Below are 18,490 nucleotides of genomic sequence, written 5' to 3' on the forward strand. Positions count from 1 at the left end.
TCTGACTTCTTATCGTGATGTTATTCATACCAAATGGCATCTTGCGATGGCAGAGAAGATTGTTGATCTTGAGCGCATCGGCACGTGCGATATTCTTTCTCTTCCTCGTCGTGTTCGTCCCATCACTAGGTGGGAATGTTATGACTCACTTTGACTTTTTATATGTTCCTTCTTTTGCTCATGTTCCTTGATTTTACTACACTAATGGTCCGTGTGTTGTGGATTGTTCTGATAAGCCATCTCCCTCGACTATTATATCTTCTTTTGTTGGAAACGCACCGCCTCAAGCTTAGCCTACTTATGCTTTTCGAGCTCGCACGCTTCTACCTATTGACCCGCTATGGTTACTGCTCAGCTCTCAACGAAACAACTTCTTGTCGTGAGGTTGTTCATCCCAAATGGCTGCATGTGATGGCATCGTAGCTTGGTGCTCTTGCCCGCATCGGCACGTGGAATCTCATTTCCCTTCCTCCTCGTTCTCATCTCATCACTTGTAAGTGTGTCTACAAGGCTAAGACTGATGATACTCTTGAGCATAACAAAGCTTGTTTTGTGGTGAGAACATGCTCATGACTACGAAGAGACATTTTCTCCTATATATATGGCCCACATGACCACTCTTCGCACACTTCTCAATGTGGCTTCCGATTCGCCGCTAGTCTGTCTCTCAGCTTGATGTCAAGAAAGCCTACAACTAGTCACCACCTCGGTTCTCTTCCTAATGGCATCGTTTGTCATCTTCGTCGCTGTCTATACGGCCCTAAGCAAACCCATCATGCTTGCTTTGAGCACTTCGTTTCAGTGGTGATTCCGGCTAGTTTTTGGCGAGTGCTCATTATCCTACACTTTCGGTCCACCATTCAACTCGTGGTCGAACACTTCTTCTACATGTCGGTCATCACTGGCAACGACTCTAAATACATTGCTTGGTGAAGGCTCGTGGTCGAACACTTCTACATGTCGATCATCACTGGCACCGGGATCATCACTAGCAACGTCCACCTTTGTGACCACCTTCGCTCAGCCTTGATGGGCATCCTTTACCTTTCTGCGGGTTGCTACAAGCATTGTCTCAATCCCACATCTCGTGTTCCCTTTATGTGTGACACCATAACCGCACGCTCAAGCACCACCAATGGTGAGCAGGAACTCGGACAGTCGACGCGTACCTGGATTATGCACGAGACGAGCCGAGGAAAGGCGCTACCAAAAGTCAAGGCCAAGGGCGCGCAGTAGGAGAACCCAGGGTGCTTAATCAAGCACGTGGCACACAACCCGTAAACAGGAAAGGAGCACCTAGCCAGATCGGCGGGGTACGAAGAGTGCACAGGCAAGTGGGATGCCGGATCAAGTCCCTCTACTGCGTGTGCCGCTAGTCTCTGCCTCTGTTGCCCTATCTATCAGATATTTTCAAGAGCGGCATCATCAGCTTGGGTCACTTGTGATCTCTCATCCTTAGTTCGACACGATCTTCTTGGATCCGTCTCCGATGATATCTCTAATACATGGTCCATTTACCTTATACTCATGGCGAGACAGTGTCTCAGCATCCTTTAGACTTTGTTACTTTGATCTCGAGGGATCATCTCCCTTTGGCTCCACTAGTGACTTCTCTCAACACACCTGGATATACTTTATTTTCTTCTCGTAGTAAGGTCTTATCTATAAGCCTTTTGCTGCCATGGTCCACACTTAATTCTCTACGCCTATTCATGTGTTCTATGGTAACTCTAGTGGAGAGTTTCTCCAAGCTGTTGTGTGGAATCCTTGCTGGGCAGACTTTGGTTCTCTTATTCTGGTACTCATGCTCAAAATGGTGTGGCTGAGCGCAAGCGTCGTCGCCTTCTTGAGACGGCTCCTCCATTGATGGTCACCACCTCTCTTTCACTGCACTTTTGGGCCGAGTCTGTCTCCACTTCCATCTATCTCAACAACCTTCAGCAATCCACTGCTCTGCAGGGTGATGCTTCTTTCGGTCGTCTATTTGATCGGTTATTCGGCGCTTCAATTTTTTGTTTGTGATTGCTTGGTCCTTCTTGCCCCTCGTGAACGCACCAAACTGACTTCTCAGTCTGTTGAGTGTGTCTTCTTAAGATACAACAATGAGCATAAGGAATATCGTTGTTGGGATCATGTTGGTCATCGGATGCCTATTTCTTAGGATATGACCCACGTCCATCTTCTTTGGCCTTTTAAGTGGAGTATATCGCTTCCCACAATTTTCCTGACACTCCTACCACTCCTATTGAGCCTTGATCCAGTAGTCGTACTGCTTATGCTTCTCTGATTATTTCACGTGATTCTACACCTTCGTCACCAGTGGCTTCCTTGTCTCCATCACCTCGGTTTATCCCCGACGATTCCAGCTTGTATTCTTCCAAAAAATTTCCTAACTTCTATATAGGTCGTCTGCATGTTGTCGATGCGTCTACTGATGTGCCATCTTCCCCGTCTCAACCTACTTATGGCTTGCGTCCTCGTCCGCTTCGGCCTGTTGACCGCCTTGGTCTTCCAAGCGTTGGCGTTGCTGTTCTTGAGCCGACTTGTTGTGATGTTGTTCATACCAAATAGCACCTTGTGATGACACAGCAAGTTGCTGCTCTTGAGTGCATCAGCACGTGGGATTTTGTTTCTGTTCCTCCGCGTGATCGCTCCATCACTTGGTGGGACTACAAGGTTAGCACTCACTCTGATGGTTCTCTTGAGCATTAGAAAAACTTGTCTTGTGGGTCATGGCTTTCAGCAGGAGCATCGTCCTGATTACGATGAGACTTTTGCTCCTGCAAAACCGTATGCTTCTGGCCTCTGTTCGCCACCGGTTCGTGTATAGGCTTGATGTTAAGAATTCCTTTCTTAATAGTGAGTTGCGTGAGAAGGTTTACATACAACCACCACCTGTGTATTCTACTCCTTACTACATGCTTAGTCGTCTTCATCGCTCTCTCTATGGCTTTAAGCAAGCCTCTCGTGCCTGGTTTGAGCGTTTTGCCTCTATGGTGGATGTTGCTGGTTTTCAGCGAGTGCTCAAGATCCGACGTTGTTTGCCCTCCTTTCTGCTCTTGGTAGGACTCTTTTTCATGTTGATGACATGATCATCACCGACGCAAACTGTGAGTATATTGCCTTTGTGAAGGCATGTTATGCAGTTTCTTATGTCTTATCTTGGCTCTTTCTGCTACTTTCTTGGGATTGAGGTCCCTTCTTGCTCAAAAATAATAATCCAGGATCTTACTCGTGCTACTCTTACCGATGAGCGCACTGATGTTGATTCATTGTCTAATCTAACACTTTGTCGACATTTTGTTGGGAGTCTTTTCTATCTGCCTGACACTCGCCCGGAAGAAGAAACAGACTGCAGTGCCCCCCCCCCCGTTCGAGTGCACCTCTTCCCGCGGCGCCGTCGCTCCACTTTCCTACTGTACCCTCCACTATATGTGCTACTGATGTTGATCCATTGTCTAATATGACGTTTTATCGACATTTTGTTGGGAGTCTTGTCTATCTGCCTAACACTCGCCCGGAAGAAGACACCTCTTCCCGCGGCGCCGTCACACCACTTTCCTACTCTACCCTCCACTATATGCTCTGCGGCATTGTCGTCGTGGCCAGGATGGTGGCAAAATCACTAGCACCGATGCCTCTCACATGATGTTGCTAGAGCCTTCATCCTCTCAAGTGGCATGAACGGCCGAATGGGACAATGCCACCATGGATGTTGGCATTCCCTCTGTTGGATTGCAAAGTGTTTGGGAGTGAGACTAAGAGAAATACGGGAAAGGAGATGATGCCTAGCGTATTAGCGGAATGAGACCTAAACAGAATTGTTGAGATGAGTTATAGGCCCGCTACCAAAATGGTTGGTGTATTCTTCTCCAAAGTGGGACACGCGTTTGATGCAGACACGACCGAGTCGGATATAATCATTACTCTATCAAGCCCAAATGATAATCTTCTTTTCTTACCCTGCTTCCAAATAATAATGAGCCAAACACTAAACATAGCATTGACCATAATTCTTTATACTCCCTCCGTCCCAAAATTCTTGTCTTAGATTTATCTACATACAGATGTATCTAGTCACATTTTAGTGTTAGATACATCCGTATCTAGACAAATCTACGACAAGAATTTTAGGACGGAGGAGATACATCACACCATATCCTTAGAATCTACTAACATCCAAGGCAAATTTGAAAAAAAAGAGTTTGTGAATTAAATAAATGTTCACAAATTCAAAAAATATGTTTGCGATTCGGAAAATGTTTGCCAATTCCAGAAATGTAGCTTTGACCATAATTATTTATACATCACACCATATTTTTTAGAATCTACTAACATGAAAGCCGATACAAAAAGAATAAATCTACGCATGTAATTTACATGTACCATTATAATTATATTGTTTTAGAAATTCTAGGTAGGTTTGTCTAGATGTCTAGACCCATGTCTATACTGTACAACACCTTCTATACTCTACAACAATGTATGTTTGGTGTGGGTTAATTTATCACCATCGTCTTGACGGTAATCTCTATTCCCAACCTAGGGGTGTGCATTACACGACGGGGAAAAAATCTCTGAACTTCGCCAATAAGTAACTCAAATAAACAGTTGTGTATGTGATTTACCGAAAAAGGCTTTCGCCCCGCTTTATATATAAAGCAAATGCCCAAGCCAACATCCAACAAGGTTCAAGACCACAAACACACACACACGCAAGTTCCAGATAAATAAGCAGTGAAAGGGTTAATGCTGAGGGCACAGCTCAACAAGCCCCTAAAAGAAAACAAAAAGGCACACGCACCGGGAGTGACCCAGCATCTAGTCGGGCTCCGGGGGTGGCGGGGGAAGCGGGGGCGCCAAGCGGAAGGCCATCGATCGAAGGTCGGCAAGGAGGGTGCTGATGACGTCCCGGTCCTGAGGGCGGCTAAGCTGCCGCCAGAGCTGCAAGTACCCACACAATTTAAAGATGGAGTCAGTAGCACGCCGAAGAGGCACCTTCTGTATGACAAGTTTATTGCGAACAGTCCACAGCGTCCAGGCAAGGATCCCCACGCAAAGCCATCTAATATGCCTGTAGCGAGGGGGTGAGGCCTGAATTTCCGCAAGCAGGTCAGGGACGTTTGTGTTCCACCACTGGCCCCCAACCGTTTCGCGGAAACAGGACCAAAGGAACTGTGCCGTGTAGCAAGAGAAGAAGATGTGGTTGGCATCCTCTACCGTGCCGCACATGGGGCACATCCCATCTCCAGGTCCGTGACGTTTAAGGACCTCAACGCCGGACGGGAGGCGGTCGCGGATCCATTGCCACAGGAAGATCCTGATCTTCAGGGGCAGGCGGATGTCCCAAATCAAACTGAAGGGCTCGGGGGCCGTCGATGGGGCGATAGCCGCGTAGAGGGATCTGGTGGAGAAGCAGCCGGAGGGTTCCAGTTGCCAAGAGATGGCGTCCGAGGAGTCGGCAACGTCTATAGGGAGGAGGGCGATGTCCTGGAGGAGGGCATCCCAAGCCACAACCTCAAGGGGGCCAAAGGGGCGGCGGAAAGCGAGGCGCCCTAAGTCAATAAGGGCCGTCTCGACAGATACCCGAGGGTCAACAACAATGTCGAAGAGGACTGGAAATCGAGCGGCTAGGGGGTGTCGCCAAGCCACCTATCAAGCCAGAACAGGGTCGAGGACCCAGTACCCACCGAGATGGATGTGCCAATGCGCAAAACAGGCAGCAGCTGGACGACGGCTTGCCAAAACTGGGAGCCGCCTGAGCGCTGACAAAATGCGAGAGGCTGTCCATGCAGGTACTTGTTCTGGATTATAGTAAGCCAGAGACCTCAATCTCCATTGGCAATGTGCCAGAGCCAACGGGTCAGGAGGGCAATGTTCATGCGCCGGGAGGACAAAATCCCAAGACCGCCCTGGTCCTTGGGTTTGCATATATCTGGCCAGCTGACCATGTGGTACTTCTGCTTATCCCCCTCCCCAGCCCAGTAGAATCTGGATTGGTATTTGGCGATCTCCTGGTGCAGGGTTTCATGGAGGCTGTAAAAGCTCATGAGGAACCAAAGGAGGCTAGCAAGCGAAGAGTTGATAAGGATCACGCGAGCCGCCTTCGATAGCCAGCGCCCTTTCCAGGGCTCAACGCGATGTTGCATACGGGTCACCGTGGGGCGAAGATCAGCCACGGTGAGGCGTGAATCACTAATGGGGATCCCCAGATAGGTCGTGGGGAAAGAACCCATCCGACACTTTAGTCGGTCAGCAATAGCCTATGCTTCCTCCAAGGGGTACCCGAGGACCATCACTTCGCTCTTATCGAAGTTGATGGTTAGGCCCGACATTTGTTGGAAGCACAGGAGGAGGAACTTCAGGTTAGTAATATCTAGTGCGGATCCCTCAACCATTATAATGGTATCGTCCGCATATTGAAGGAGGGAGACCCCTCCCCCTCCGACTAGGTGGGGAACTAAGCCGCGGATATGACCAGCAGCCCTGGCCTTATCCAAGATGGATGCCAGGGCATCGACCACCATGTTGAACAAGAACGGTGAGAAAGGGGTCACCCTGACGGACCCCACAAAGGGTGGGGAAGTAGGGCCCAATGTCACCGTTGATGTTCACCGCGGTCTGGCCACAGGAGACAAGCTGCATGACGCGGGTCACCCAACGATCGTCGAAGCCTTTGTGAAGCAACACTTCTCGCAGGAATGGCCAGTGTACCGTGTCGTAGGCTTTGTGAAAGTCTAGCTTTAGGAAGACCGCTCGATGGCGTTTTAGACGAACCTCGTGGAAAACTAACACTCCATCGAGAATGAATCGGCCTTGTATGAAGGCGGATTGGTTCGGATGGGTAATCGTGTCAGCTAGGAGGGTCACCCTATTGGCGTACCCTTTGGCCAAGATCCGGAAGATCACATTAATCACTGTGATTGGGCGGAACTGGCGAATATCCGAGGCGCCCGGGACCTTGGGGATGAGGGTCACAATCCCATAATTGAGGCGCCCAAGGTCCATGGAGCCCGAATAAAATTCTTCGAACAGAGCCATGACCTCCGGCTTGATGGTAGGCCAGAACGTCTTAAAGAACGTCACGGGCAGGCCATCCGGACCCGGGGCCGAGGAGGGGTTCATCCCCTTAATGGCTGCGAGGACCTCGTCCTCGTCAAAAGGGGCCACTAATGCCGCGTTGGCCTCCGCCGAGACCAATTGCGCACCCGACCAAATGTCAGGGGCGAGACTAGCACCACCCCGCGGGGTGGGGGTAAATAGGGCTTTATAGAAGCCGTCTACGTGGGTACGGATGGCCGAGGGGAGAACGATAGGCGTGGCTCCATCCCATAGGCAATGGATGGAATTACGACGACGCCGGTCGTTCGCCACCGCCTGAAAGTAGGCGGTGTTGGCATCTCCCCGAAGTACCCACCTCTGGGTGCCACGCAGGCGCCAGTAGGCCTCTTCATCGGTGTAAATGATGGAGAGCTGGTCTTCCAGGTCGTATCGCAGCATCCACTCATCAGGGGAGATCCCGATCGAGTCGGCGCAGGCGTCCAGGGCTTGGATAGCCAGCAGGAGGGCCTTTTTGCGCTCTCTAAGATCCCGGCCAAGGTTGGCCCCCCAACCCTTCATAAATTGGCGGGCTAGCTTGGCGCAGAAGTGCCACGAGTCGACAGCGGACATGGAGCGATGGGGAGCAGAGCGGGCAAAAATCCAGCAAGCGACAACAGCCTCCCGGAAGCCGGCCTGATTGAGCCAGAAGGGCTCGAACCGAAATCGCGGCGCGGTGGGGGGCCGCTCGTCGGCGGTGGAGAGGAGGGGAACATGGTCAGACCCGATCCGGGTGACAGCCCAAAGCGATGCCAGGGGGCAGCGTAATTCCCATTCAAGGGAAACTAGGACATGATCCAGAACGGATTATGTCGGGACAATCTGTCGGTTCGTCTAGGTGAACCTGGCACCCGTCCGATCAAGTTCGCGGAGCCCCAGCTCCGCGATCCAATCGTTGAATAATTGCATCCGAGCGAAGTTAATCCGATCATTATTCTTCTCATCCGGGGATCGGATGAGATTAAAGTCTCCGCCCACAAGAACTGGGAGGAGGGAGTTAGAGATCTTCAGCCGCAGCTCTGTTAGGAAGGCCGGGGAGCGGCGGTGGTCAGCCGGTCCATATACAATAATGACCTCCCATTTGAAATTCAAGGCGCGCTCGAAGATCTCCATACTAATGAAGAATTCGCCCCGGTCCATGCCACCCACCTCAAAGGTGGCATCCTTTAGCCCTAAGAGGATGCCGCCAGAATGGCCTGAGGTCCCACTAGAAGGGAGCCAGTGCCAAGCAAAGAGGTGGGAGCTAAGGCGCTCAAGCTCCTGAAGGGCGAACTCAGTACGCAAGGTTTCCTGGATGGCAATGATGTCAATGTGTTCGTCACGAATGTACTCAATGAGTTGGCGGCGACGACCATCATGGCCGAAGCCGCGGATGTTCCAGAAAAGGGCCCGCATCTAAGCCCCCATCGGGGGGCTGCTTGACCCCAGGACACGGGAAGCGCTTTGAGCGCGGAGGGCTGCAGTGCGCGAACAGGTGCGTCCACGGATTATCCCGTCGGCCACCGGAGGGGCCTGACCCGCGGGGGTGATGGTCGTCCCCTCGGGAGGTCGAAGCAGGCGGGCGCGGGTCTCAGCCAGCTTGCCATCCAGAATCTCCCGGGCCCTAATGGCCGCGATGTGTTCTAAGGGGGGACCAACCTCCCCTCTGAAAACTATGGCCGAGTCATTGGCCACCTTGGCAAGGTGGCCAAGCAGAGCAGCCTCAAGAGCGGAAAATGAGCAACTGGAGGAATTGGGGAGGTCGGGGTCCGCACCTGACTCGAGGTTGCGGACCGCCGCGCGGAGCTCCGCGCGCTCGGCGATGGACGGCGCCGGAGAGTCGGCCGGCCGCGCCGCATCGAGGCGGGCGCTGCGGTGGGAGGACGTCACCGGCGTCGAGGTGGAACGGGGCCGCCTGGCATACGCCACTGTCGGAGGGGGGTGCGCGAAGGCCGGCGAGGAGACGTCCACAGCCACCGAGGCGGACGGGGAGGTCGGCGAGGAAAGGTGGACGTCGGAGGGCACCAGCGGGGCGGGCGGTCTGGCGAGCTCCAGGGTGGCACCGGCCGCGACCCCCGCTGGTGGGGGAGACGAGGTAGGTGCAACGGGAACCTCACACCCGCCTCCACCTGTGGAGACCGGGGAGGCCGAGCCGGCGGGGGACGGTGGGTCCGGCCCCGACGGCGAGGAGCGAAGGGCGGAGACGGCGCAGGGGGAGCGAGGCGACGATGGCGGGGCGACGAGTAGGCCCACACTAGAGATGTCATTGGCCGACTCCGACAGAGGCTGAGAGGGCATGACCGGCGGAGTGGCCAAGCGAAGGGCCATCGCGAGGTCAGCGGCCGACACTCGAGTGTGCCCCGCCCCGGAACCGCCACGACCCGCTGGTGGGTTGGAGGGCTCCCGGGAAGGGGAGCGGGAGTGCTCCGAGCCGTCCTCATCATCTCTTGGGTCGTCGAGGCGGGAGTGGCGCGAGCGTCGGCGGTGGGAGTCGTCGACATCAGCTGGGCCACCCCCCAGGTGGCCGTCATCAGAGAAGCGGGGGCGGCCGACGTGGTTCGGAGGCTCGAGGCAGATCTTGAGGTCGTAGCCGTCGTCGTTGAAGAAGACCCGGATCATGACGTGGAGCTTGGAGGAGTCCAGGCACTTCACCTTGACCCGAACCTCCTCCTCCTTGCGTAAGGAGAGCTCGTCGACCACCACCACCTTGCCTAGGATCTTGGACATACTGCGGATGACTCGCTCAGACCGGGCCACATCTGGCAGGTCGGCGATGAGGAGCCACGCAGTGTCCAGGACGGCTACAGCCTTGGGATCCCACCGCGGCTCGGATATGTTCACCACAATGTCGTTGAGGGCCAGGGTGATGTTGTTGCTGCGGGTACAGAATCCCATACTCATAGCGTCGGGGAAGATCACTGAGAAGGCGTTGGAAGCGGTGGGGGTCACCTGCCAATCCCACATGCATCTGCACAAGTGGTTGAGCTCTGCCTCAATCAGCTCCGGGGTGGCGACGGCCTCGCCCACGACCATCACAATCGCCATCAACGAGGGGGGGAGGGGGGATCTCTGGCACCTCGATGTGGAAGAAGGCCATGTCCTCGATGCCGTGGCCGTACATCATGATCTCCTCCGTCACCGGGCGATCCGGACAGAGAATCGCGGGGTGCCCGGCATCCTTGCACAGGTAGCACATCGAGGGGTTGGGACAAGCCACCTGGAAGTGGCCGGTCAAGCCGCAGTTGAAGCACGGCGGGCCGTCGGAAGAGGCGTTGGTGCCCGAAGGAGGAACCACGGCGGCGGTGGAGGCGGCAGCCTAAGGACGCGGAGGACCCTTCTTCTTCTTCTTCTTGGGACCCTGGCGCCCCCGGTTGCCATTACCGCCGTTAGATGGCGAAAACGCAGCCTGGGAGTGGGGGGGGCTGGTAGCGACGGGTGGCCTAGGTGTTGTTGGAGTTGGCGAGGGGAGGAGGGCGGCGCCGGCGAGCAGGGGTCGGGGCGGGACGGCTGTAACCAGGGCGAGACAGGAGGCTGGCGGCGTAGGTGGGGAGGGAAGCGGGGGGCGAGGGAACCCTACAGGGGGCCAGATAGATCGCCTGCTTGGGCCCGAGGCCGACAAGGGACGAGATTGGGCCGTGCGGGGCGGAGCCGGCCTGCCGAGCCGGCCCACCCCAGCCGCAGAGGCCTGCCTCCCTTGGGCCGCAGCCGCGTCCACCGCCCTAGGGATGGGGCCTGCAGCCAGGCCCGTAGGCCGGCCCAGGAGCACCGCAGCCCGGTACGAGTGCCCCGGGGTGACCAAGCGGGGAGCTAGGGTTTCCCCGAGCACCGCCACGGTGGCCGCCAGCGGGGGCGTACGGGGACGGCGAGGGGAAGGCGCGGCGGGGATGCGACCCGGAAGGTGGGGCCCGGAAGGACCACGGGATGGGAAGAAGGGCCGGAAGGGTGGACGTCGGGAGAGGACCGGAACGAGCTCGGGCGGGATCGTCGGAGTCAGACAGGCCGGAGCAGAGGAGGGCATGGCCGGGGTCGAGGGTTTCCAGGAGGCGAGAGCAGGGCCCCGGTCAGCGCGGCCGGCAACACCCCAGCTGCTAGCGCAGCGCCGCCGGGAGGGCATCCCTGACCCAAAGGCCACACCGTGCATCCCCCGTGCCGGAGAGGCGGCATGAGGGAGACGCCGACGCCGTCCCGACCCACGGGCGGCCGAACTCCCACCCCTGGGAGTAGGGCCACCGGCGTGGTCAGGCAGCTACCGCTGCGGGGCCTTGGGGGGAACACGGTCCCGACACACGACGGTGCGACCACCGGCGACATCGTCGGCCTCGGCGATGTCAGCCCACACCACCCGCGGAGGGCCAGAGGGAGGGGTCGACGGTGGGACGGGGGCGGCGGACGCCGGTGAGGGGGCGGGGCTCGAGGGAGGGGACGGGAGGAGGGGCGGCGGCAAGGCAGCCGCGGCTCCCGCGTCGCCAGGGGCGTCGCCAGTCGCCAGAGCCATCGAATCACCCATGTATGTGATTTCAAAAGAAAGATATAAATGGCAAGGTGTTTAACAAATCTGCATGCATGTTGTATCGTGCTTATTGAGTGAACAAAACAAATATCAGGATAGAAACTAAGAAACAGAATGCATACCACCAGGAACACAGCCACCACTAGCTCTGTCGCAGAATAGTTTGTGATAAAAGCCCGCCATGCTAACTCAGCAGCTTCCTCAACTGACATGTTGAATTTGTAACCGAAATGTAAAGCACAAACATAAGGGATGCAACTTCAAGATAATATGAACTGTGAGCAAAGCAACATATAGATGTATAAAAAAACATACCCCTCGTCCAAGATACCATAAGCATACAAAGAACTACAGAACCGACTGCTTCCCTTGAGCCTTGCACCCTTGCTATCAACATAGTACCAAAACCAGACCCTAGAAAAAGAGCGGAATTGTAAGGCATAGACCTAAGTATTGCTTAATGACACTAAAATATGTCAAAAGGCCACTCGCAGTTCCATCAAATCCAACAATCATTGTACCGATTGGAAGTACCATCCCACGGTATGAAAATAAAGGATATTAGCCAATAGTCTTTAAAGAAACAGCAATAGAAATCCTTCGCTTGTTGATGAGCTGATGGAGCTCATCAAGCTCATCAAGCTCATGAACCTCTGAAGGAAGAAACTATTGTTATTCCTACTATCTTTACTATTAAAGGGGAGTGCGGTTGTGATGGTAGGTTGTGGTACGTTGATTCGCATGTTCATGTGTCACTTCCTCGCCTCCTCTCTCAAACAAATACTCATCGACGAGTGGACCCGCCAGCTCTCTTCCCTGCCTCATCGACTCGCTAGCCCCAATCTGATTTCTTCTTCCTCTCTTGTTAAGAGCGAGCACGGCCACAGCTAGGGTTACTATCGCGTCCAGCCGTTAGCGCCTCACACCGCTGCCCGGGTTGCTATCGGACACACCAACCAAGAACTGCAGTGTCGAACACGAGCCTAGGTCGACCTCGATTGTAGATGCAAGATGTAGCTCGCCATCTTCTATGTCACGTACGACCTTCATCTCTACCTGCTTCCCAACGTATCGAACAGAGGCACCGTGGCAGGACTCAAGGTGCAGCAGCTACTCCAGTTGTACATGAGCCATGGGTTCAAGAGAGGTTCTTGGAGTTCTCATGGTCCCTGGTTGGGCGGCCGCCGAAAGGGTGAGAATTGATTTGTTAAGGCTTCCCTGGTATTTGTCTTCAATACCAATGTATTATTTTCTCATCAGTAAGCTTTTGTCTCGCTCACTATTTGTTTCTTGCACTATATGGCCAGATCTAGCATCTTCATTTATCCATGATTTTTCTTTAAAATCCACCGACTAAACATACAAGAGCTTGGCAATTCTTTCTGGTTGTAGCTAAAACTTTATATTAAAATGAACTTTAGGTTTGTTGGTTTCTTGTTCATAGAACCGGCATCAAGAAATAAGGCTAGATTAGCCACAGCAACATCAGCCAAGTTTATGAGTATGTACCTGGACCCTCCTGTATGGCAGTTGATCCACCTTACATGAAGATTAAAGTCATCTACATCAATATATTAATTTTGCTCCTGGTATGCATCTCTTGGAGAAATCTTAGGGCAAATATTTTCTTATTTTGCTTTCTTTAGAAATTTTGGAGAAATTTAGTGTAGGCAACTTCAGTTCTATAACATAGTTGAATGTAAAAATTACTACAATAAGCATTGTATCACAACAGTGGGCTAATTCTGTAAAGAAATGCAATGATGTAATGTTTCTTGGTTAAACTTCAGTTATATTATACTTAGTAATGCAAATTCAAGAATTAAGTTTGCAGGCATGTCGTCATTGTAGGCCTGATAGATATTTTGCTTTTCTGTATTTACGTGCATTAATAGAGTTACTAATACTGTTTCGATATTTCGTTAGTAGAAGACTGGATTGTGTCTACAACCAATGCGCATCAATGCGATCCAAAAATAGCCAATTCGAGGTGGATTTCACTTGTGGTAGAGAGAAGCCACACAGTTCAGATAGCAACGCTGGACTTTATGGTCACAGATAGATTGTCGTGGAATAACTCAATTGATGGGATGTAGGATTCACATAGGTGCAGATTGCCGAGTACCATGCAAATGAAATGTTGGTTGCAAAATTAATGATATGCCTCTTTGTCGAGGTAAAATTGATAAGAGTTATAAACTCGAGAAATATTTTTTCCATCAATCTTTTAGTCTAGCAAGTAAATATTTTTTTTCCGTCATTCTTTTAGCTCGATGTAAACAATATAATTGTTTGTGCAGCCACAAGTATGCTACCTTCCGTTTCATAAACAGATGTCCTACTACCAAATATGCAGTAAAAAAGATAGCTCGATGTAAACAATATAATTTGTGCAGCCACAAGTATGCTACCTTCCGTTTCGTAAATAGATGTCCTACTACGAAACATGGAATAAAAAAGATGTGAGTTTGACTACTACAATATAAAAGATGGTTCACATTTGTAAGATAAATGTTATTTTTGATTTATCATGCTCTGGGTTTATCATGACTGTAAATTACAGAACTATTTCTGACCAAGAGAGAGATATGTGAAACTCATGATTTAGCTCATTTAAATATCACAAAATTATTTTAGGAGAGACCATCTAGCGTACTCAATTGTGGCACTGGCCGTGCTATTATTTTATGAGTTTATTTTGATGTCTGCTTATTTATTTTAAAATTAAAATCAATATTATGGGTAGCAGCACATTCACTGGTGATGCAAGAACATTCCAGCTTTCCTGAAGAACAAAAGGTTCCATTATTTTGTGAGTATATAAAATTGTTTGCTTGCGTTGTATATTAAACTTCATGTGAATTTGCATCACTTGCACCCTAATCCTTAGCTGATATATACCTATACTAACTGCCAACCCCAAGAAAATTCACACGCTGATTATTAAATAAAAATATCTGAATCATGATTATTTTTTGTCCATACAAGATAGTCAGAGTGTAATCAACTGTACATAGACCCTACATTATTAATATATGCAGATGAAGAATACAAGACTTGCACTCAGTCCTGCTTGGTTCCTTTCGTTTGTGCCACATCCATTGGAAGTGAGTTTTTAGCTGTCTTTCTTTGTGATAAAATGTGAAAGATTCAAATCCAATGTTGATATCTTCTTTCTAGAATGATGCTTTGTTGGTCTTTTTCACCTATTGTCTCACTAAAAAGCACGGACACGGCAGGAATTGCCGATTGGCCGTGTCGACACGGCGGGATACGACGACACGGCGGGATACGGCTGGATACGCGTATCCCCCAGTATCCCCTGATTTTCGATTAAAAAGAAAGAAAAAAGCCCAGGGACACGGCGGGACACGTACGTGACACGGACGGGATACGGCCCGGCCCAAAAACAGCCATGGCCCAAAACGAAACCCTATTTTTGCACGATCGCACGCATTTCTCCACGTAACAAGGTGGGGCTCCCAGGTCCCAGTCTCTTCTGGATCAAAGCTGCCACCTCCTGGAACGAAGTCGCCGCCGCCTGGATTCGCGGCCGCCGCCGGCAGGAGCCAGCAGCCTCTTCTCCTGACGGCAGGTAACCCTCCCCAATCCCTGAACTAGCAGCCTCTCCTCCACTTCTTGATCTGTTTTATTCAGATTTGATCTTCCATTAAGCTGCTGGATGTTGTGCTTGGCTGCTTGCTAGCTGCTGCTCTTTGAATGCCTGTAGATTGTAGTAGTAGTGTTGCTGCTGTTGCTTGCTACTCATGTCATGTTTGCCAGTTCAATGCTTGTGCTGCTGTTGATCATGAATGATGAATGCTTGCTGTTTGTACTGCTTGCTGTTAGGTTAGGTAGAGCATGGCATCTGGGAGTGGCACAGCCGGTAGCCAATCGTCTGTGGGTGAGAGTGAAGGGCAGTCTGGTCCTGGTGCTGTAGATCCCCGAATGGGGCAGTATCTCTATTCTAATCTTTTTCTCCTTTATTTCTGTATTAACTCTATATTACATGGCATATTTTTATTTTATTTTATATATGCTCACCGTATCCCCGAATGGCTGTTTTTGGAAAATGCCGTATCCCGTATCCCCGACTTTCCGTCCCCGTGTCTGCTTTTTAGTTGTCTCACATGTTAAATATCTAGAGCATACTTAGATTTGCTATTTCTGTATTTTGTTTTTGTAGACTTAGTACAAGGAGTAAGGACACAGAGAAATAATATTTGAAAGGTGCAGGTTGAAATATAATTGACAAAAAACATGTAAGGAAAAAGGTCTTACTAGAGATAGTCATTTATGATGTCAAATTCTCTCCCCTCACGATTCTTGGCTTGTTGCCTTAGGCTGATGACCCACCTAATAAAAATAACTAATAATTTGAATTACAACGCATAATGTGAGTTTTATCTCTCCGTCAAGACATGTATCCTTCAATAGTGTACTAGACCTTATGTAGAGAAAACCTTATGTAGAGAAAGAAAGATAGAGAGGACGAGTTCTTGTTAATTTTGTCAGAGAGATGGAGAGACAAACATGGAAAGATAGGAGACACACAAATGGGAGAGATGGAACATCAGGGGGACTTCGGTGCTGCTTCTTAATCTGCTAGGTGCGTGAGGAGGTAATAAACAGGGACATAGAGGAACATTGGGCTTAAAATTTATAGAAATTCGAAGATTGACAGCTGGAAGCCATGCTGCTTTCTGTTCCCATCGAATTTTGTGTGTGCAATTCGGTCGGGCATTACGTCAAACATGTGGAAGGCATAACATGCATGTATTATGGTTAAATACTCATACACAGCAACTCCAGCGGCATGCAGCAATCAAGAAATTTAGAGCAATGGCATGCAGTAATCAGAATATTTAGATCAAAAGAGGGAATCAAGTCATGACCAAGAAAACAGAGCAATGATGATGAAACTTACATCTCGCCGAGGCTTCATGCTTGGAGATGAGGCGTGCAAAGAAACATCGAGGAGAAACGCTGGACGTCCCTGAGCTGATGCAATTGTTTCCCACAGGGCTCAGTTTGTCCATCGCTCTTGTATGAGGAGCCGGCAGATAGCGGCGTAGCGCCCCCACAGCCTGCGCTAGGAGAGAACACGGAAGAGCACAGAGCCGTGGACGTCGAGGGGAGGCGGCAGATTGGACGCACGACTCGATTGCGGATCTGCGGAAGGGCGGCGTCCCGGCCCACACCGTCGAAGCCGGCAAGCAGCAAGAGCGCACCGCGAACGCAGCTTGTCCCGTGAGGAGGACTGCAGACCGGCAACCTGTCGTGGCACCGCCGCGATCCGGTCTGGTCCGGGATTTGGATCGATCGACTCGATTCCTTTCTCTATAGGTGGTGCCTTCGGCTGGCGGAACGGGAAAAGAGTCCATGTCGATGACGGGGACCATGGAGCGGGCTTGAGCAGAGTTCTTGTCAGAGCAGGTTCGTGGCGGCGGTGGGGGGACTGGGAAGAAGGAGGGGATCAAGGTTGCCGCCCGCGTTAGGGGCTTTTTTCTTTAGAATCCTGCGTTGTGGGCTAGACACGAGCGGGCCGATGTATACAGCAGCTAGACACGAGAGAAGGCCCAACTGGATCGCAAGCCCGGCCAAGCGACAACCGCAGGGGACGACCAATTGTAAGGAACTTCCTATATGACGGCCGTTCGTATTTTTAAAATTTAATCACTTTTTAAAAAAGAGTAATTTCAAAAAATCTTCACTTTTTAAAAAGATTAATTTCAAAAAATCTTCACTTTTTAATAAAAAAATTCAATACATGTAAATTTAGTGTAGAATTGTAAAATTTGTTCACAATTTCAAAAAACTAAAAATTAAGAAAAACACAATTTAAAAATGATCACATTTAAAAAAATCATGCATTTTCAAAATTCACGTGGTTCAAAAAAAATCGAACATTTCTTGGAAATCATGAACAATTTTTCAAAAGACAAATAATGTTTGAAAAACCGAACATTTTTTGAACAAAATTTTGAAATTTCAAACTTTGGCTAGCGACAGTCCTTAACCGGTGAGAGGTCTATAATTTGATTCCTTGTGCGTGCACTGCTTTTTGTGAATTTCTGTTGCGCTATAATATCAGCAGGGCGAACGGGCGTGCACGCCAATGGGTCGGCCCAGTCGAGGGGTCAAATAGGAACTCCCCAGTTATAATGCAAGCTCAGTCGAACAACAACGAAAAAAGTAGTCATTGGTGTCGCCTTTTCCCTCTCTAGGGTTTGTCTCTTCTCTCGTTGATTCGCCGATGTTTTAGTTTATCTTTTCTACCCCCATTTGTTGTCTTGTTCGGGTTGACCAGGGGTTGCACTACAATACCAACAGGGGCGAACAGGCGTGCATGCCAACGGGTCGGCCGAGTCAGGGTGTCAATTAGGGGCTCCCCGATTGTTACGCAAGATCAACCGAACGGCAACAAAATAAGTAGTAGTTGGTGTCGCCTTTTCCCTCTCGCAAGGGTTTATCTCTTCTCTCATCGCTCGGTCGGTGTTTGTGTTTATCTCTTCTCCTCTCATTTGGGGTCTTGTTCGGGATGACCAAGGGGTGGTCTTGTACGACTTCCCGGCCTTTGTGAGCTATGGTTTGAATTATGAGGAGGGATGTCGGCGGGTTTATTCGATCTTCGGTAAGATTGGATTGTGGTAGCTGCTCTCATGGCATCGGATGATTGGGCTTCATCGTTTGAATTGTCAGAAAAGGAAAAACATGAAGCCATGATGCCGGATCTAGATCTTTTGGAAAATAGGCCAAACAACCAAGTTCAAACACAATATAGGTACAAAATACACCAACATCAAGTCTGTTGGGGCACCAGCTCAATAATAAGCCCACACACACAAGTTAAAAATAGAGGGTACACTAATCCAGATTCGACGAAGCTTGTGGCGTCAGGCG

The 18,490-nt window shown here is 50.7% G+C and overlaps 1 protein-coding gene across 1 annotated transcript; it reads right to left on the reverse strand.

The window, feature by feature from the left end:
- Nucleotides 1–4,618: 4,618 nt before the first annotated feature.
- Nucleotides 4,619–17,077, reverse strand: LOC123132631 (uncharacterized). Its single transcript, XM_044552468.1, has 4 exons — nucleotides 16,515–17,077; nucleotides 11,903–12,001; nucleotides 11,710–11,792; nucleotides 4,619–4,944 (listed from the first exon to the last, which is right to left on the reverse strand). The coding sequence occupies exons 1-4, from the start codon at nucleotides 16,987–16,989 to the stop codon at nucleotides 4,822–4,824; spliced, it is 780 nt and encodes a 259-aa protein (XP_044408403.1). The 5' UTR covers nucleotides 16,990–17,077; the 3' UTR covers nucleotides 4,619–4,821.
- Nucleotides 17,078–18,490: the final 1,413 nt, after the last annotated feature.

This window comes from Triticum aestivum, chromosome 6A, assembly GCF_018294505.1.
Source record: "Triticum aestivum cultivar Chinese Spring chromosome 6A, IWGSC CS RefSeq v2.1, whole genome shotgun sequence".
NCBI classification, from domain to species: Eukaryota; Viridiplantae; Streptophyta; class Magnoliopsida; order Poales; family Poaceae; genus Triticum; species Triticum aestivum.